At 33.3% G+C, this 22,128-nt stretch overlaps 1 protein-coding gene across 1 annotated transcript in view; it reads right to left on the bottom strand.

Annotated features, from left to right (window-relative positions):
• Positions 1-5,355: 5,355 nt before the first annotated feature.
• The window catches only part of LOC141504439 (serine palmitoyltransferase 3-like), a 218,210-nt gene continuing 201,437 nt past the window's right edge, over positions 5,356-22,128 (bottom strand). Inside the window, exons 11-12 of the mRNA XM_074209437.1 lie at positions 10,960-11,089; positions 5,356-7,331 (exon numbers count right to left, since the gene is read on the bottom strand). Of these exons, the coding sequence (XP_074065538.1) occupies positions 7,218-7,331; positions 10,960-11,089 (244 nt within the window). The 3' untranslated portion in view covers positions 5,356-7,217. The remainder of the gene's footprint in view (positions 7,332-10,959; positions 11,090-22,128) is intronic.

Below are 22,128 nucleotides of genomic sequence, written 5' to 3' on the forward strand. Positions count from 1 at the left end.
CACATAGAAATGTATATTGGGGGGAGAGAGCATGAATAGGTCAATAAAATCTTAGTGTTTTCTCTGTTGTAACATTTCACTAAAGAACTGACCTCAGGTTGGTATGCTGTAGAAGTAAAAGGGAGAATAAAAAAGCAGTTCCCGATTGGTCCACTTATTCCATTTCCACTGAAACTCAGGAGGGTACTGAAAGGAGGTGTGACAATTTGAAAGGCAGAAAGGAGATCACAGAAGTGTGAAACTTGTCACCTTTCCTTTAATATCCCTCTGTGGCATATGGACAGGAAGCAAGTGCCAAGGGCTCTCAAGAGAGGGGGAGAGTTGCTACTGTGCTGTTAGCTCACACGTACCCAGGGGCTTGCCTGGTCTGATGGGTAACCCACTAGTACATATATATAAGCTGATTACTTGCAAGGGATTGACTTAACCAGGATTTGGACACCTAAAGCATTAAATGGCAAACAGTCCATCATCTTGTCAACTGATACATTTCATGAGTGTTGTAGGACTGAATTAGAAAGGATTTTAGAGATATCTAATCAAATCCAATCCCCTAATTTTACAACTGTGGAAATAGGCTTAAATATAGGCACATTCAGATAATTAAAGTTGATTAAAAGATGGTATATAATTTCTTAAATGTTGCTTATGGTATCCCAGAGAAAGTTCATAAAGAGTCATTCCATGCCAGAACTAATCTATTAATCCAGGCTCTTTGGTATCAAATTCAATACTATTTCCACTATGACATGTTTCAACCTTAAAATTATCTAGATTCAGCAAACATTCATTAAGCACCTTTGCTTAATGAATAAAAATGCTTGGAAATTTGAGGAATCACAAATCTATAGTCTGTTATTTATTCTTGGGTTTAGCTGGTAGGGAATGACGGAATAATCACCTGAACATAACTTTTGTTTTATACCTGTCAAAATGTGGGTGACATTTAAAATTTGAGGATGTAAATGAATAATAGAAAGTAACTTCTCTGAAGACTGGGTGAGTAAAAGATGAAGGCAGTTGTGTGAATTATCAGAAATTTTCTTATTGAAAGTTGATTATTACAATTTACTTGTCATTCCCATTAATATTAACACACCAATGTGAGAAGGTCATTTCTATGTTTTTGCTTTGTAACTCATTCTAGTGAGGTTTTAATGAAATTGGAATTGAGTAATATGGCTTGGACTGTGGTAGAAAAATCAAATTGTTGCTACAGAAGCCAAGTTAACTTTTAATAAGATAGCTAAGATGATCTAAAAACATGAACTCAATTTTAGCTTTTTAACAGCATCAGTAGTTAATATTTATAATGTACTTTAAGGTTTGCAAATTGCTTTCCATATTTATCTCATTTGATTCTCTCACAACAACCCTGTAAGGCTGGTGTTATTATCTCCATTTTGCAGATGAGAAAACTGAGATAGAGAAGTTAAGTGACTTGTCCAGGTTCATATAACTAAGTGTCTGAGGCAGTAATTGAACTTAGGTCTTCCTGTGTCTGAGTCCAGATCCCTTGTTTTCTATGCTATCTTTTTTTTTTATTAATATTAATAGGTTAATAAAATATGCTATCTTTTCTTACTAATATTGCTGTCCCTGACTAGTGACCTATTTTATCCCTTCCTTACTTAATCCTTTACAGGTTTTAGCTTCTTAACTTTGACATCCTTTATTTTGAATGAGAATGTGAAGATTTGAATTGATTGGAGTATATGGATAAGTCTCTGAGGACAATATCGAGATGCTAATTTTAGGTGATGACTGCTAATTTTAGGTGTTACTGAGGTAACAGAAGGGTGTGTGTTCATGAACTAGCATGGGCATAGAGATAGGGCAGAGGGTTTGCTCTATTTGTTTTTGATGGATTGATGTTACTTTGTTGTGACCATTAGACCATGAGCTTTCTTCCAGTGGGCATGTTTTTGCCTTTCTTTGTATTTCCAGCACTTATTACAGTGCCAGCTACTTGGTTAATGGGCTACTCTCTGGGTCTATATGTGAGGAATATTTTGGTCTCTCAAAATAGTTTACTTGAGTATACTTTTGATACCAACATATCATGATACTGGACGTTAAGGGAAGGCTAGTAAAATTTAAGCCTGGTGGCATTCTTTTGGATTTGAACATTTTAAAAATTTACCAAGGCCATAAAAAAAACAACACTTCCAAAAAAGTCATTTACTACACTAGTAGAAACTAATAATTTTTAGCAATAATACAGTGTGTTACACATCTATTCTATATTTAATGTCAGTATAGTGAAACTTTTAAACATAGCACATAAAATTTTCCCTGATTGTCAATTCACAGTTTTTCTTTTTAATAAGTTTTTGTTTTTGTTTAGTTCATGAATAAAAATTTATGAGAAGTCTATCCTGTTAAGATTTTTTACTAGTTGGTTATCTGAAAAGGACTTAAAAAGCTTTTTGTGTTCTTTGTTCCCCCCAAAATTATTTCATGAACAAAAGAAAGCAGCATTTATTGTAAAGATATCCAAAATTATAACTTGGATTTAATGTTACCCATAGGCAGTTGCAAAAATACCAGATTGAAAGGAGGCAACATATATCTTAATCATGTTTATAGCTCCCAAAATAGATATATTATTGGAAAACATGTATTTTAGGAGTCAAATGTATTTTCCTTACTTTTGAAAAGTATATCATTATTTGTATTAGGCCATTTAAAAATCCTCTTTTAAATGCTAATAAATTTACTTTTTTTTTCATCTAGGTTCTGGTATCATAGTCAAGATCTTTCTAACTTGTTCCCTGAATGAAATATATCCCTAAAGAATTGACTTATTTCAACTATTCCCCACAAATTTTGTTCAGTGTCTGTTTTATAGCTAAACAACAGTCCAGAGTTGAAAAGAAGGAATGAAGCAATGTGATTTGACTTGTTTTCCCTTGGTTCTTAGTGAATTTTGGGGAATGTTGAAGTAGGAATTTAGGACCATGACTTGAGTCAGGACTACTTCAGTCATAGGCAACTCAAAAGCTTCTAAGAGCTATTTCCTTCCATGTCAACTCTGCTCTTAGAAGTGAATTCAGTCAGTGCAGTTTATAGAAATTTAATTAAGAAAATTTCTGAACTACCCTGTGTGAGTGCAAATAATCATTATGCTTTTATGTTTGTTTGTTTGTTTTTGTTTGATTTTTTTGCAAGGCAGTGGGGTTAAGAGACTTGCCCAAGGTCATACAGCTAGGTAATTAATAAGCATCTGAGACCTCATTTGAACTCAGGTCCTCTTGACTCCAAATCCAGTGCTCTATCTACTGTACCATCCAGCTGCTGCATCAATATGCTTTTTAATCAGTATTTAAGAAGCAAAAATTAGTTTCTGTCCTAAAGGGAAGAAATACTATTTTCATGCTTTAGAGCAATAAAAATTCTCATTCACACCTAATTTGACTTGTTATTGGTCATTTTATTAATTAACTGGGGAATAATTTCTAGGAGAAGCTGACATGCAGATCAAAATTAAGCCTTTCATTTAGGTCAGTGGTTGTCTCCATTTAAGAAGAATTCCACTCAGCCTGGGCATGAGCCCTGCCAAATGGAATAATATAAAGACTGTACTATTCCTCTGTCATGACACATTTTTGTCTGACTCCATGGGGTACAAGATAAGAAATACAATTATGGAACCTAGTAGAAAGGAAGAAGAAAAAAAAAGATAAGATACTCAAAGTGGTTGCACAAAGCAAAAAAATAAAAATGGGGGGGCATCTAAGAGCCACAAAAAAAGGAAAAAGACAATGAGTACAATTTAGTACTGATTGTGTGTCTATATGGATAAATGGAATAATAGAAACAGCTAATATTTTGAAAGGTTTTAAAGATTATATAGCACTAAACTAACACACTCGTATTACTTTACTTTATCATCTCCATAAATCTGTAAAATAGGTGCTATTTTCCCCATTTTACGGGTGCTATTTTCCCCATTTAACTGAGAATGAAAGTGAACAGCTGAGGGTCTCAACTAATGTACCCTAGACCATTTCAGACTCCAGTCTTAACTTCTAAGTCTAATGTTATATAATGTTACAGTGTGCTTATCTATTATGTTACCTAGCATTCAAATGACAGTACAACAGTTCAGGCAAAATATCTTGAAAATTGAGGGAAAAAGGGCCTTCCTTGTATTGTAGTGGACTAATGTGCTTCATTTAACCCATATAAGTATCTTCAATTTTCATAGGTGAAATGATCCAATTGTCACAGGAAATTCCATCATTATAAAATGTCAATAAAGTCTCTCCTAAAATGTGAAATGAAATACATGAAAACTGAAATATTAACCAAACCTAGAGAACACTGGAAGATATTTAGAAACTGTGGCTATAAGCTACAAGATTATTTGTTAAAACAAATAGGAATTAATATTTAGTGGGGCATGATGGCAAACACTTGAATCCCAACCACTAGAACACTGAGGCTGACATCAATTGAACTTTTTGAAGTTTTAAGCTGTAGTAGGCTAAGACAGTTGGAAATTCACAGCAAATTTAGCATCAGAGGAAAGATGCAAGAATATAACAGGAAAGTCAAAAATATATAGCATTGTGGGAATATACTTGCCTTGTAGATTCAGCCAAACAAGCACCTTTTTATTTAGTTCTATTGTGAGGTCTCTACTAAATCCTTGAAAATTTTGTAATTAACAGCAAGGCCCTAGAAGCCAAATGCTGATTTTTTTTTATTCTTATCAAAACTAAAAATTCACTTTTATACTCAAATTATCTTTGTCATTATTTACTAAAGGCAGCTAGGTGGCACAGTGTTTAGAGAACTGGTCCCTAGAGTCAGGAGGACCAGAGTACAAATATAACCTCAGATACTTGATACCTATGAGCTAGCTGTGTGACCCCTGGACAAGTCACTTTTTGTGACTAACCCAACTGCCTTACCATCCTTCCCACCCCCCTAATATTATATTACTAATAATTTTTTTAAAAAAGTATGTTTTCTGTTACATTTCCTTTTTATGTGTTCAAAGAGCACTTCACTTGACTTATGTGTTTCCTCATTAAGCTTATGGAGAACAGAGAGCCTCCCAAAAAGAGGTGTCTTTTGTCTTTATACAGGAGTATGATAACTTGTGTCCCCAAACCCTTGGACTCTGATGAAGAGGTAGCACCCTCCCCCCACAGGAGGAAAAGTCATAATTTTCCAACACAAAGTATAGTTTTGGCTCATTAGTAAAAATTAGTGACTTCACTTGGGTGAGTATACAAGATGACTATGTCCAAAAGAATTCATCAGGAATTAAAAATAGATTGCACAGGTTTGGAGTACAGGCACAGATCTAGAATTAAAAGTACCTTATTTACCCCCCCCCCCCAATTTCCCTTATAGAATCGAAGACTCATCTATTTTGGACCCTTTACTAGGAATAATTCCATTGAAATTGATCTGTCTAAAAAATAAAAGAATTTTCATTTTATACAGTAAGTTTGCTTTCATGTATAAAAGCTACTGCTTCAGTACCTGAAGTAGTCTGAATTAGTTATGAATTATGTTATGAATTAGTATATTATGGAATTTTCAGCACTGACACCTTTCCCACAACAAAACAAAACCTTTAAATATCCTTAAATATTATATAGTAATCCACTTTAAAAAAATTTAATTAGGATTTACTTTCCCAATTAAAAAAACTTCCTTTAATTAGTAATGAACATTAATGAATGAATTGTCTTGCCTTTCAGCTCCCACATTTACTAGGTGTTTGAGTCTCTAATCCCTACCTTTTCAGGGACTCGAGTATCTATAGTCCTTCAACTCCCACTTTTTGTTAAATCTAGTATTGTAAACATGTAAAATTAAAAAAAACATGAAAATTTGGATACATCTTTACAGCAGAAAGTCAAGTATCTCCTGGTCTGATTTATTTATAATGTCATTTGAGAAAATGAAATGTTGTGTAGCTCATTCTTACAGTTAGGGAAGTTTTAGCTAAAAGATCACTCTATTTGTCCTGTCCAACTCTGCTTGAATATCAACTGGATGTTTATCTTATAGCTAAGATTTTCCCAGCAGATCTCTGCTTGTGAATCAGATATAATTAATATAGGTCATTGACTAGTCTTTTTTCATAATCATTGTGCCAAAAGTTCAAACGCTTCAGCTATAGTCAATTGTGTTCACATATTAAAAAAAGAGCTCACTGAGTAATAATCTCTACTTTTATCTCAGTTAAGAAGCTGTGACAAGACTTCTTGATAGACTTGGTTGTAGCTGTCAACAGGCTTGATAAAGTGCATTATAATTGTATTTTAAATATTTTGAATTGATGAGATTTTTAAAAGTGTAGTCCTGAGATAGCAGCAAAAGAACATGAATTGACTCAGCATTTTCTCCTAAGGTAAAAAAGAAAAATTAGAATGACTGTTCATTCACAAGATTTATAGTGTACATGCTAAACAGAAATTTTGAGTGGCACTACCAATATTTAGGTTATTATAAGTTTTAGAGTCAGCCATTCGAGGGAAAAAGAGTTTATTTGTAACCACACTCACATCCAGCCCTAAATTTGGCTTGTGCCCTCAAAAAGGAAAACTCAGAAAATTGGAATAAACCATGTAGGATCAGTATGAGGAAAAGAATATTTTTCTTCAAAGACTTTCCCTAGTACTTGCTGATCAGCTCTACTTCTTCCCTCAAAGCATTAATTTTTTCTCAGCACCTGTCCTTTGAGAAATTCAAAAATATGGGTGAATAGAAATTCATGTCTCTTTTCCTTTCTGAAACATTCCAAAATGATGATGGGTGCTTTTAGAGTTGGTATGAATAAAAACATCCCACAAGTCTGCAGATGAAATACGCTTTAACTAAAACACAATAAAACCTGCTAAATTAAAATTTTAAACCTCCTTTTCCCCATTGCCCTGAAAGGCACTGAACCAATGAGACTGCACAGTAGCAAATGAGACCCAGGCTCTTTGCCATCAAAAATACACTAAAAAGTGTGTTTTTCTTTGGGAAGTCTTAGGAGAGGAGAAACTTAAATCTGGACCATATTTCAGCCTCTATAGGCACAAGTTGGAGACAGTAAAACTTCAACAGCATTGCTTTCCTCAATTGAGTTGGCTATTCAAGAAACAAAAACTGTGCTAAGAAAGATGAGAAATACATTTATATTCCTTTTGAGGCAAAGAGGGAGGTCTTTTTGGCAAAGTCTCTATGTTCTCTTCAAGTTTGGAAACTTAATCTTCAAGTTCAAACCTTTTTTCATCTATTGGTTCAGGGTGAGCTGATTTTTTGTGCCGTGAGTATTTCAGTCTCAGAATATTACCTATTTCATCAACCTCTTTCAAGACCTGCAATGAGAATATTAGAAAACATTCTTTAAGTCATGATCACATTGATTTAGATTGGTCTCCCCTGAGAAGACCACAAAAATAGTAAAAACCACATTAGAATTTTCTTACAGTATTGTTTTATGGAAATCCAATTTTAATTTTTAAATTTAATTTTATATTTAATTTATTTATTTTTCCAACTACATGCAATGGTAATTTTCACCAATCATTTTTTTTTGCAAGTTTTTGAGTTTTACATTTTCTCCCTCCCCTCTCCTCCTATCAGAAAGCAATCTAATATAGGCCAAACATATACAACCCAACCATGCTAAACATAGATTATGGTAATCTGTTTTAAACAAAAAAGAGTAAGGTTTTGTAATTATTTTTCTGAACTTTAAGCCTTATTAGCTTTTAAGTTGTTGATTTGATCTCTTCACATCCTCAAAATTCTACTTATCCTTCATAACTTACCTTATATGTTCTTTTTCACAAATCCTTTCTTTGACCTCCTCACCCTTCCCTACACCTACCAACTAGAAATGATTAATTGATTTGTCCTTCTTCTGAATCTGAGTGATGTGGTGCAGTGGGGAGTAATGGAATTGAAGGCAAACTTTTTTTGCATTTTCCATTTTCTTCTTTAAAGCGATTGGATAATATTATCCTATTCTAATTATATAGTATCTATACCATTTTCTACAAAACAAGTATGACATCTTAACTTAATGATTAGTAGGTTTATGATCACATATATTAAGTGTTTTATTGGAAATGTTAAGGTTTTCCTCCATGATAGATAATTTTCAAGCTATTAACCTCTTAATTGGCTGTCAGTGGATCAAGCTATCAATATCTTGGCCTTATCTTTAAGACTGCAGTTTTTCAAAGAACTTCTGCAAAGAAGTGCCCATTTCTTCTCTAATAAATTATTATTAGTAGTAGAGACAAATTTATATGGCATTTATTTGGTGTTTTTTATCTGAAGAATCTGTTTTCGCTGAAACTTGGTTTTCTTATATATCAAATATATCAAATAGTACCTGTGTCTTAGCAACTTCAAATGACTACAATTACCATTTTAATGAGGCAAAAGTTGAGAAAGTGTTTTGAAAAGTCAAAAGTGTGATATAACTATAAAGGTGACATTAACAATTTCATTTGTTAGTGCTTTCCCTCCTCAAATTATCTTGTGTTTATTTTTTCTTTTCATGTTACATTTTTGCACTGATGGAAGGGACTATTTTTTGTTTGTTTGTTTGTTTTGAGGGGATATCTCCAGTGTTTAATACAGTTGCTTTGTAGGCAAACCTAGTATGCTTACTAAATGCTTGCTGAATTTAAATGAATCTGGAAAGTGGGTTAGAAATAGTGGCACTTGTACCCATCTGACGGTTTTTGTGAGTAAAGTGGGTAAGCAGAAATAGGTCTAATCTATTTCAGGAAGGATTTAGTTTAGGCTAAATATAGAATTGTGAATAATAAGAGTGATTAAATATTAGAATGGATCAGGGGAAACCTTGACTAGGTTTTGGTCATGGAATCTTTTTCTTGGAGACTTTTACAATTGACAGAGTTTTATATGTGATCTTAGCCTTAGGTAAAGGGATAGGCTAGATGCCTTAGGCACCTTTGCTTCTCTTTAAAGTAATCAAAGCTATCTATGTGATAATCACAAGATTTGATAGTCTCAATTAACAACCATTTTAAAAGAGTCTTCTATGTGTGCTAACAGTTCATCTTTAAGGAAATAAAGATTTTTAATCAGAACTGGCATTTCAATTAAGGGAGGTATATGTGTGTGTGTGTGTGTGTGTGTGTGTGTGTGTGTGTGTGTGTGAATTACATACATCTTAAATTACAATATTCAGTTTAACAAGAATTTATTAATTTGCTGCTATGTGCATGATACTATTTTAAGGCATTGGGAATATAAATACATAAATTAAAAAGGCCTACAATAGGGGAGGGAGTTTAAAATTAGTTTTACGAAGTGAAAAGAATTCAAAGGGGTGGAAGTGAGGTATGACCTGTGAAACTGAATTTTGTATAGGCCAGTTTGGCTTCAGCCAAATTGGATAGAGAAAATGAAGGATGATAATGTAAAAATCAGTCAGGAAAGATTGGTTAGTGCTAGATTACAAAGGTATTTAAATAGCATTATTCTTTTTGCATGGGAATTGAAAGTGGTCAGATTTGTGCTTCAGGAATATTAGTTTGATAATAGTATCGAAGATGGTTTGGAGAGGGGAAAACGAGAAGCAGACAAATTGAGAAGCTTTTTATTAGACCGGGTAAGAGGTGATGAGACCCTTATTGAAGGAGGTGGGGGTATCTATAAGTGAAAACAAGATATGTTGTAGTGGAAAATTCCATAAATATTGGTAATTGATTGGATATGGTCCCATAAAGGAGAATAAAATTGTTAAGCTGATTTTTAGATTGTGAAGATGGGTAACTGGAAAGGGGAAAATAATGAATTCGGTTATGAACATATTGAGGTTGAGATGCTTAGGCAATATCCAGATGGAAATAGGGCAGGCAATTTGTGATATGGCCCTGGAACTCAGGAGAGAAATAAGGGTTGGGTTTATAGATTTTGGAGTTGAATACATAGAGATGAGTAATTTAACCTGTAGAGAGCTGATGAGAGAGAGAGAGAGAGGAGAGAGAGAGAGAGAGGAGAGAGAGAGAGAGAGAGAGAGAGAGAGAGAGAGAGAGAGAGAGAGAAGAGAGCCCAGGATAGTTATAAGGTATAAATTTCAGTTTTATTTCTTCAATTTGGGTGAGGCATTATAGTCTTCTACTCTTACTCACATAGGAAAGACTGAAATAAAAGGGTCAGAAAAAGCAAGTCTAATTTGTGATTATTTTCACATCACTTAAGACAAGATTGCTTTGTTGAATCTGGACAAGTGGGTTCTTGGTCTATTGGGTCTAGTATATGTATTAAGATAAGTTGTTTGTAAGGCATACCTAGTTGTTATTTTTTAAAAAGAAAGAAAAAATCTTAAACCTCAGAATTTGAAGGTACTTTAAAATATCATCTTTAACAACTTGTGCCTGACCAAGAATCTGGTTTTCAAACTTCCAGTCTTCAGCTGAAGATGTCCTGGGGAGTTGGCGGTATAGGATAAGAATTCTTTGGTCATCTCATTACACTTTTTAGGTTTTCCTTACATTGAACATAAATCTACCCTTCTTTAGAACCAAGTAGAACAAGTCTAATCTGTTTTTGTGACAACTTAAAGATTATCATAATGGTCCTGCCCATTTCACACCTCTGGTTAAATAATTCCAATTCCTTCAATGAATCATTAATTCAAGAATATGAAAAATATTAATCATCTAGTTTTGTATTATGACAAAATACTGGTTTAAGCTAATTGACTGAGTTTTTCACTGAATTGGCTGTTCCTCTCATTCCCCCACCCCATCCTATTGAATTTATTAAATGGGTGGACATCTTGTTGTCATAGGCTTAGTTTTTGTTTACTATTTTAATTTATATGTTTTCAAGTCACCCAGAAGAGATCTAGAAAACCACAAATGTTAAACAAGTTAATATTTTTCAAAATTAAAGTAACAGAACTTTCTGGGCTATAGGACCCACAAAGAATCCAGTAAAACACTTCTTGATACTTACCATGTCTAGCATTTCACAAGTATGTGAAGATGACATACAAAACCGAGCTCGAGCTTCTACTAATGGAGTGGCTGGAAAACCCACTACTACTACACCAATTTTTCTTTGTAACAGCATTCTTGAAAATGCACTGTGAAGATAGGGGTGGGGTGAGGAGCAAAACAAAAAAGAGAAAATTAGAAATAATCTAACATTATCCACAAAAGAAAAAGAATGTAAGGAGTTAGAAATTATTTGTGTCAGTGCTTTAAAATTTCTTTAAAATATTTCTTGTGGCTTCATAGCTCTATTTCTTATTAGTGTAGGTTTTTCTTCAATGAATACATTTTTTTCTTTTGTTTTTGCAAGGTAATGGGGTTCAGTGACTTGCCCAAGGTCATACAGCTAGGTAATTATTGAGTGTCTGAGGTGGGATTTAAACTTAGGTCCTCCTGACTCCAGGGCCAGTGTTCTAATCCACTGGGTCACCTAGCTGCCCCCTCCATGAATACAAATTACAAACGTCTTTAAAATTAATAGATGTTCTTTGGGATTTTCTAGGAAAAAATTAATTGCTCTTTGGTAAGCATGAAGATTACTATCTTCAGATATAGTTATAGTGATATTTGGATATATTTAGTAGTCAGCAAATGCTACAATAATTTGAAACACATAGGTTATTCTGTATAAAATGTCACTCAATTCAATTTCCATTCTATGCCCAGGGATCTTATTTCCTTTACTAGAATGATTACTAGAATAGAATAGTCTTCAATAGCCCCAGGGTTACCTATATACCTTCAATGAGAGATTTTGCTATCTCAGTAGTGAAAGAAAGGTCTTATAGATTTGCAACAATTCCTTTTATGCTTATAATATCAGATCCTTGGCAGAAAATTTAATATAAATATTTTTCTTCCCTTTTGATAAATTCTCTTATTCTCTTTAACTTTGGTCATGCTTTCAAGTTTTATATAATTTAAGTTATCTGTTTTTGATTAAGAATTTTCCTACTAATGATAGTTGTGAAATGTGAAAGCAGCTTTCTTCTATTCTTTTCTATTAAAATAAATTAACTTTTTACATTTAGGTTACATATTTACTTGAAACTTGATTAAGATGGTTTGTCTCAATCCAATTTATACCAAACTAAGAGTTTCCCAACCATTCCTTTAGTCTAGACTATTCTTCCATTACTAGTTTGTATTATTTTGATTTAATGAATAATGTACTCATATTCATTTGCTTCTGAATGTTGCTTATTTAGTTTATTCCACTATTTTACATTTTCATCCATTAACCAAAAAATAGTTTTGAAGATTGATGTTTTATAATATAGACTGAAATATGGTAATGCACATTTAGTTATTTTTTTTCCATTATTTCTCTTGAGTTCCTAGACGATTTGTTTCTCTAAATAAATTTTGTATTTTTTTTTTTTTTGTCTAGTTCTATAGAGTAATTCCATGCTGGTTTGGTAGAGCACTAAATGTGTAAATTAATTTTTGTAGTTATCATTTTTGTTATATTTGCAGCAACCTAACCATTAACAATGAACTTCTTTATTTGAGTACTTTCAAGTTTTCTTTGTAATAAACTTCAAATCTGTTGCCCAGCTGTGGGTTAACTCAGAACTATTTTATGAATTTTGTAATTATTTCAAATGAACTCTTTTTTAGAACTTTCTGCTTTTTTCATTTTGGGGGGGTATTGTGTAGAAATGCTAATAGTTTTGTGGATTTATGATTTATTCTACTGCTTTGCTGAAGAGACTAATTTTTTTTAGTGCCAATTCTTTGGGATTTTCTGAGTCAATTAACATCCGATTTTGTCTTCTCTTTCTTAATTTTTAAACCTTTGATTTTGTTCTCTTACTTTGTTTCCATACATATATTTTTTAGAATTATATCAAAAAGTAGCACAAGCAGCATAAGTCTAGTATTTCATCATTTCAGATAATACTGACTTTCAGTTGAGTTTTATACTCTTCAGTATATTACAAAAGAAACCTTTCCATGCTTGTGATTTTTAGTGTTTTTTTTCCTTTAAATATAAGTGTTGGTACATTTCTCTTCTCATATATCACCTGGTTATCTTTTATAATATTTTGTGTAATAGCTTATTATAAAATATATTTATTTAGGATGTTTATACCTACTCTTTCTATTGCTTTTTGGATCACCTACAGTTTTGATTTTTATGTTATGAAATGTTATGTTAGAAAATGTTTGATCAGAAAAGGAAGTGTGGACTGTTTAAGTTAAACTTAATTCAGTTTAGTAAACATTTGTCAAGTACTTTCTCTTTCCAGGTACCATGTTTGGTGGACTATAAAGACAGAAATGAAATAACCTTGCCCTCAAACTTTTCTCTTGCAATTACAACATGTTAATACAAAATAATTAAGAACTGAGAAGATCTGAGGGAGACACCTGAGCTGCCAGTGCATTTTGGATGGGGGGGGGTATTTTGTAATGTAGCTTTGTTAGTCATTCAAAGACCATTGTATATCAGATACTGGGTATGGAGTACTGGGGAGAAAAAGGTTAAAGCAGTCCTTTAGCAATAGTGAAAACATAAGAGATGGAAAGCCTTGAATGTCCTGTGAAATCTCTGTGATGTTAGAATAGCTAAAGGAAGACCTTCAGGAAAGAGCATCTAAGGAAGACATGGACAAAAATATTAAACGATGTGAAGGGGTGGGTAGATTGTGAACTGCACAGAAGCAAGAAAGTCAACAGATCCATTGAATTATAAAAAATTATCAATAACTAGAAATAACTAATTCAAAGCACTTATAATAATGATGATGATGATAATGATAGCTGTCATTTATATAGTGACTACGGTGTGCCAGACATTATGCTGCATACTTTACCAGTCTTTCATTTGATCCTAACAACAATCCTGGGAGGTATGTACAATTATCATCCCCACTTTACAAAAGTAAAGACTGACAGAAGTCTAATAACTTGTCCAGGGTCACAGACCTCATCAGTGTGGTAGGCTAAATTTGAACCCAAGTCATACCAATTGCAAGTCCAGTGCTCTGTTAGTTCTACCACTCAGCTGTCCATATATTAAAACTACCTAACACATCTTTGTGTATTTGCTTCTCCATGATATCTTTAGTAGTCAGCAAATGCTACAATAGTTTGAAACACATAGATTATGCAGTTTAAAGTGTCACTCAATTCAATTTCCATTCTATGTTCAGGGATCTTATTTCCTTTACTAGAAACATAACCAACCAAGTATATATATATATATATATACACACATATATATATATATACATACATATATACACACATGCATACACATATATAAACACATGTATATACATATATGTATATACACACATGTATATGCCCATGCGCATCCATGTATATACATATGTGCACACATGTCTAAACTTATACATATGTTTATCATGGGTGGACTGTAATATAAGAGAGAGTTCTTGAAGCCCACTTAGATAATCCCTACTTGTTTTCATTCAAAGACATAATGTGTAGGGTTTTGTACTTTGTGATGATAAAAATCTTCTGATTAGCTACAAATCTGGAAAACCTCACAATTCAGGTTATTAGTCTAGAAATGAGTACACAGTTAAAGAGATGACTCCTTCATTGCTCTCTGATTTTTGGCTTTGAAAAATTGAGTTGCCTTCCAAGGAAGAGCAGTTGCTCAGTCTCCTGGCTGGCTACTTGGTTGCCTTGAAAATATGTTTTGCCTTTGCAAGTTTATATCTGGGATAAGGACATCTCCCTTTTATGTCTCCTTTCCTGAGCAGTAAATTGGAGACAGCTAGGACCAGGCAGTGATCTTGCGAATTTGGAGAGGGACTTTTATAGGTTTCACTGGTAACAGTTAACTGTAGTCTTCAATAGTAGAAACATCTGCAGATAGATGGAGAAAGACGTTTTGAGGGCAGTGACAGACTCAGAGATTGGGACCCTTCATGACTGAGGAATGTAGAAAGTTACTAATCTTCAAAGCCCAGCAAAGGGTTAGACATAAGAACTGCAGGAGGACTCCATGAAGGAAGAAAAGAACTTGCCATATACATTCTCTAAATACATACATCACTACTCTTGTATTTTAAGTGTGATTCCACTCTTCTCTCAAATGTTGTATATATTTAGGGAAGAAAATGCCTAAGGTATTCTTATTATACCAGTTTAATAAATATATTTTGTAAAAACTGAGTCATTAGCTAAAATTTATCAATGAGAAGTATGCTGATAGAAGTTTATGAATAACTATTTTTTTTTTTTTTAGTTTTTGCAAGGCTAAAAGATCCCACAGTTAGGTAATAAGTGTCTGAGTCTGGATTTGAACTCAGGTTCTCCTCTGTGACACCCAGCTGCCCTATGAATAATAGTATTATTAAAACCCCTAGCATTCTGTGAGGAGTAGTCAGTCTCCTTTTAAGGACTTTAAGAATGCCTAATTAGTGGGAAGTTTCCAAAAGTAATTAATACACTTAGAAGAGTAAATCAATAAAGATACTTCAGGGACAAGTTAACCAAATGAGATAAGGTGGAATTATTCACACATATGCACAAAATAACCAAAAAAAGTTTGTCTGTGGGGGGGAAGGTCAATTTGATAATGATCACAAAGGCTAGACAAATTCTTTTTATAGCAGCTCTCATTTAAATAGTATTTTTTTTAAATGTATAAAACACTAGTCTTTTGATATAGGAAGCACAAATGTTTCCATTTTTATAGATGAGGAAGCTGAGATTAGGTGAAATTACTAGTTTATAAGCAATACAAAACCAAAATCCCAAGTCATTTCATGTTTCTAAGACAAATCCCCTTTCTAATAGAACTTGTTATGGGTTTTTTTTTTTATATTTCCATGTGGGTCAGATTATCAGACTTTATCCTTTTTAGCAGCAACAGAGATTCTGGAATGAAAAGCCTTAAAATTTGGACAGATTCCTGCATATTTATATACAAATGACAGACATTAGACTATAGGATATAAACTTGAAAAGTGAATCTTTTCTTGTTAGGCCTAGTAAATCCCATTTGGCACCTTTAATACCTGAATGAATCCACCCAGATGAGAGAAAAATGCTTCAGACCTGTTCTTAGCATTAAAAAGTTGCTAAGTCTGTTTTTTTAGGCTTGGAGCCTGACAGCTCTACAGAAACCTTTGTCATAATTCAGAAAGAAGGCTTGAACCAGATGGAAGAGGAATGCCACAAATTCATTCTTTTTTTTCCCCAGAATTTTAGTGTTTTGTACTGCAAATTTCAAATAGGGATTTATCAAGCAAAGTAACAAAGAGCATTTTTAAGGTCAACAAAAATTTCACAGCCATGCTATTGAAGTAAGAACAGAGAATTAATCTTTATATTTGGAATGAAGCTGTAATAAAAAGTTATTGATACTTTTTCTGAATTGCATAGAAGGGTGACCCACAGAATTATACAGGATGAGAGCTCAATAATTATACATGAAATAAAATGATTTTAATTCTATAGTATAAATGACTTCGCTAATTATCTCAGGCCACCTATCTTTGATAATCAAAGGTCATTTACAATGTCTTCATGTCATTTATTTTCACCAAAGGAATGAAACTCTGTCCTGGTATTCAGCAAACATATGACTGTATTGATTCATTATGTAAGTAGGAACTTTTTTGAAGTTTTCTCAAAAAAATTTCAGGTGAGAAAAGGATCAATGCTGAGATAAGGGGCTGGTTGGATCAACTGAAGTTTTATTTTTAAGGGTGGGGAGGTAGCAGGGAAATAAATAGCCATTAGGTAGGAAGAGATAAAAGATTAGTGAGAGTAGGACTGATAGAGAGTATAGTACTTTGGACAAGAAGGGATGAAATGGGATTAAAGGTGCATGAGGCAGGTAATCATGTTACATGTAGGACTACATCTTCATGTGAGACTAAGTTGAAGGAGATGGTAAGGGAAGACATCTGAGTTATTTGGAAGATAGCCTCAATTTTTTGTTGAAATTTGAGAGCTTCATTTGAGAGGACAGGGGAGGGGAATACATAGTAGTCTTTTTTTTTTTTAGATTTTTGCAAGGCAATGGGTTTAAGTGGCTTGCCCAAGGTCACACAGCTAGGTAATTATTAAGTGTCTGAGGCCGGATTTGAACTCAGGTACTCCTGACTCCAGGGTTGGTGCTCTAGCCACTATGGAACCTAGCTGCCCCCATAGTAGTCTTGATGAAGGAGGAAATGGTTTGGAATAGTTACCTTGGTTAGTGGAATAGTGAATTGATTAGGGAGTTATAAAACATTGCCTTCCAATGAGAGCCTACTTGAGAGTTCACAAAACAATATAAGAGTAGTTGGGTTTTTTCCCCCCTAACTACATTCAGTAACTTGCGAATAGGAGTAAAGAAGGTGAATCGTGGGAGTAATACTTCAGCAAAAGGAAAAGGGAATAACAGACTCAAATTTAGTGAATACTGTAGAGATGTGAAATTCAAGGTTTCCAGGGCTATGATACTCCTTATTGTAGCCCCGACCAATTAAAATGTAATTGGCAAATATTTAATACACACACACACACACACACACACACAGGCACACACACACACACACTAGAACATAATGTTACTTTATTACTTCATGGTTTTCTGAGTGTTGCTCCTTGCACAGTTAGTGGTTTTTATTTCTCTTTGAGTTTGATGCTACTGATGGGAATATAACCAATTTATCAGAATGGAAAAGAATATAGCCCATGTATCAGTGGTATCCTCGGAAGAATGGAGAATTAGAAGTTTGGTGAAGCTAAAGAATAGGTCTAGGAATTGTAAAGCATAGGGAAGGGTGAAATGACATGATTATGATCAATATAACCTTAAGTGTATAAATTAATTTTGTTAGTTTTTTTGTTATTTTGTTGAAGTCTATGAACCATGACTCTCCAATTGGCTTCCTTTATTTCTTTATTGCTTTTATCAGTTTATATAAGTAAATAAGTCTTGGGTGCATTTTTTGTAGATTATCTCAGAGGTATTTCACGCATTTTGACTCCTTTTTATCCTCTAAATATTTATCCAATTAGCATTGGACAAATGGAAATGAATGACTCTGTGAGACACCAAGATTCCATGAAATAAAACCAAAAGGCTGAAAAAACAGAAGAAACTAAGAAATGCCTTTTAGGAAGAATGACTGACCTGGTAAATAGAGTCAGAAGAAATAATTTTCAAATTATTAGTCTACCTGAAATACAGAATCAAAAAAAGAGCCTGGACAATATCATGCAGAAAATTATCATGGAAAACTGCCCTAATGTCCCAGAGGAAGAAGGTAAAATAATCCTTGAAAGAATCCATTGATAAAGAGATTCCCAAGATGAAAGTATGGGGAAAGTCTCAGATTTGGTTTCTGGATTACTGCTGTGGAAAGAGTATTAGACTTCATCTTATTCAAAATGTGCTAAAGAAGGGTTAGAATAATTGATATTTGTGGGTACTGTGAGGTTGAGAGAATGATAGAATAGAAGGTTAATTGTTAGAAATTTTTTCCATCATTTTTTCTTCTTGCTGCAATATTAATAAGTATACATGTAATACAATGCTTATTGCTATGAGGGTAGTAGGTTCTGGAAAATATGGTGAGACAGGGTTAGCTGTGTAATCTTTTGTCATTTGACCTTCTTAGAACATTTATATGACTCTGATTCCTTTTTCTTATTCCATTTGTGTGTGTGTGCGCATGTGTGTGTGTGTGTGTGTGTGTGTGTGTGTGTGTATATGTATAACATATATACATATATATACACATCCTCCCCCTAATAATAGATTTTCAGCTATTTAAGGTTTGGGACTGTGCATAGTGCTTTGCCCATAGGAAATTTGTAATTTCTAGAACTGAATTGGAATTAATTCTCTTTTTTTTATTTTTAGGGTTTTTTTTTTTTTGCAAGACAATGGGGTTAAGTGGCTTGCCCAAGGCCACACAGCTAGGTAATTATTAAGTGTCTGAGACTGGATTTGAACCTAGGGACTCCTGACTCCAAGGCCAGTGCTTTATCAAGAATGAATTCTTCCTTTGTTTTGGAAACTGTGCTTCTAGTAATGCAGACTAAGATTACTTTTACTTCTTCCAGTAGTCATGTCATGCTTTTGGCTCTTAATGAGTCAACCTTTAGGTTAATGTATCTTTTTCATGTGAATTATTGTGAAATCAGGTTTCCTTCTTCCTATACATCATGCCAATGATTTATTAAGACCAAAGTTGTATTTTTTCCCTATGAAATTTTATCTTTTAAGTTAAGGTCCATTGTTCTAATCAGACAACATATTTTTGATATTTGATATTTAATCTACTCCTCCTTCCTGTTTTGTGCCATCTCCTAATTTGGTAAACATTTCTCTTTTTTAATCTTCATATTCCAAATCTTACTTATATCCCAAATACCTATAATAGTACATTGCACATGGTAAACACTTAGTAAATATTAGGTGAATTGAACTTATTAATTAAATATCTGTCTTAAGACAGAGAATTATAGTATAGAAACGATAGGCCTATCTCCAATTTGATCTGTTAATCAATACTCTTCAGATACAAACATTTAATCAGTTGTGAATTCATATAGTTGTGCTATCAATCAGGACCATGCTTCTTTGATATTTATGACAATTCTCAGCTAAAATATTCTTGATGAGAATTCTACTTTTGACTAACTCTAAATTTTTAGAAGTTGCTTTTTTTCACCTCCTTTTTTCCATTCTGAATGGTTTTTAAGGGGTGGCTAGGTGGTGCAGTGTATAAAGCACTGGCCCTGGAGTCAGGAGAACCTGGGTTCAAATCCGGTCTCATACACTTAATAATTACCTAGCTGTGTTGCCTTGAGCAAGCCACTTGACCCCATTTGCCTTGCAAAAACATTAAAAAAGAATGGTTTTTATATTTTTAAATTTTATTGTATTTAAAAAATATAAAAATCATTCATTCTTAGCTCCTGGGCTGGATAGTTTGCTGACCCTAATCCAGTGATAGGTGACTGAATTTAGATTCAAGGAGATCTGAATTCTAATTATGATTCAGTTACCTGGCCTTACTTTCAGGAAATCATAGGTTTTAGTTCTGTTTCTGATACATACTGTGCTGCTATGTCATTTATGTCTCTTTATACTCCTAAGAAATTCTTTTTTAATTATTTAATTTTTAAGTTTTTGCAAGGCAATGGGGTCAAGTGGCTTGCCCAAGGCCACACAGCTAGTTAATTATTAAGTGTCTGAAGTCAAATTTGAACTCGGGTACTCCTGACTCCAGGGCTTGTGCTCTATCCACTGCATCCCTAGATGCCCCATCCCCCTAGGTAATTCTTAAAAAAAAATCTGTTTCAGTATAAATATGTATCTATCATAGATACATCTGTATCTATGTATCTATCGATGGAGGGAATTTCTGTTTTATGAATACCCTATATCTTTTCAGATAAAGAAATTAAAGCTATCTATAAGCTATCTATAGTCATATGAAAATTGCTCTAAATGATTGATGATTAGAGAAATGCAAATTAAAATAAGTTTGAGGTACCTATAGATGGCTAAATGGCTAAAATGACAAAAAAGGAAAATGATCAGTTTTGGAGATGATGTGAGAAAACCAAGACACTAAAACACAATTGCTAGAGTTATGAACTGATCTAAACATACTGGAGAGCAATTTGGAACACTGCCTAAAGGAAAAAAAAAAGATTAATGCTTTGATTGAGCAACAACATTACTAGGTCTATATCTAAAAAGATCATTAAAAGGGTGAAAAGACTCATATGTATAAAAAATCTTTATTGTAGTTCTTTTTGTGGTAGCAGAGAGTTGGAAATTGATGCCCATCAATTGGGGAATGACTGAACAAATTATGATATAATTCAATCAGATAAAATCAACCTCTCACAATGTTCCCTGAGCCCCCTCCCCAGTTGAGAACTAAAAAAAAAACCAAATAAGTTTGAATAGTCTAGCAAAACAAATGTGCACATTAGCTATGTCCAAAAAATAATACTTGATTCTTTGCTGAATGCTTTACCTCTTTCATCATTAGTCCTTTGGCATTATGTTAATATTTTGCTAATAAGAGTTCTCATTTTTTCAAAGTTGTTTGCCTTTAGTATATTGCTTTCATTGCATAAATTATTCTTCTGACTCTATTCACTCTATGTCAGTTCACATGTTTATCCAGGTTTCTCTGAAACCATCCTCCCTTTATCATAGCCTGATTTTATCCTGGTGTCCATCTGGGCTGAATAAATGAGTCATTGTGACTTTTTTAAAATTTCTTTATCAGGATTCAGTTTATTGCACTTTCTGTGGGGGGGAGCTCAGTTATATCAGTTCCTGCTACTCTCCTATTTTAGCTGGACTCCCTATCACTAATCTTATTACTTCTCTCCCTACCCCACCCCCAATTCCTACTTCATCATCTGTTTTGCGTATTTTCATTTGTGCCTTTATCCAAGACTTTGAGAAAAGTGTAAAGTATAATAGGGTTATACATATATGTTTGTATGTATGCATTAATACATATAAATTAATTTATAAATGAAGACTGTTGGAGCATTCCTCTAGACACCTTCTTCACAACTAACATAAAAAAGCAAAAAAAAAATTCTTCTTTGGGTCCAACAATTCATATGGTTTTTAAACATAGTCACAATGTCATATATATATATATATATATATATATATATATATATATATATATATATATATATATTATACATATTTCCATCTATTGCACAAAAGTAGCAGATTGCACAAACAATAACAGATCAAACATTTGGGGCTAAAATTTTTTCTTAACTTATTTAAGGCAATGGGGTTAAGTGACTTGCCTAAGGTCACACAGCTAGGCAATTATTGTGTCTAAGGTCACATTTGAACTCAGGTCCTCCTGACTCCAGGGCCAGTACTCTATCCACTGTGCCACCTAGCTGCCCTTATTTGAGGTTAAAATTAAGAGACAAACAGAAAATTTCATAAAAATTCAAATATATCCAAAATATACAAAAAATGATTGTTGAAAATTTATGAGAATTAGATCCTTTCCTTCATGGATAAATGGTTAAATGATTATAGGCAATTACATAGAAAGAAATCCAAACTATGAACAATCACATAAAAAAAGTGGTTCAAATCACTGGTAGTTAAAAAAATGAAAATAGGTACACATACTATTGGTAG

Source organism: Macrotis lagotis, chromosome 1, assembly GCF_037893015.1.
Source record: "Macrotis lagotis isolate mMagLag1 chromosome 1, bilby.v1.9.chrom.fasta, whole genome shotgun sequence".
Classification (NCBI taxonomy): Eukaryota; Metazoa; Chordata; class Mammalia; order Peramelemorphia; family Peramelidae; genus Macrotis; species Macrotis lagotis.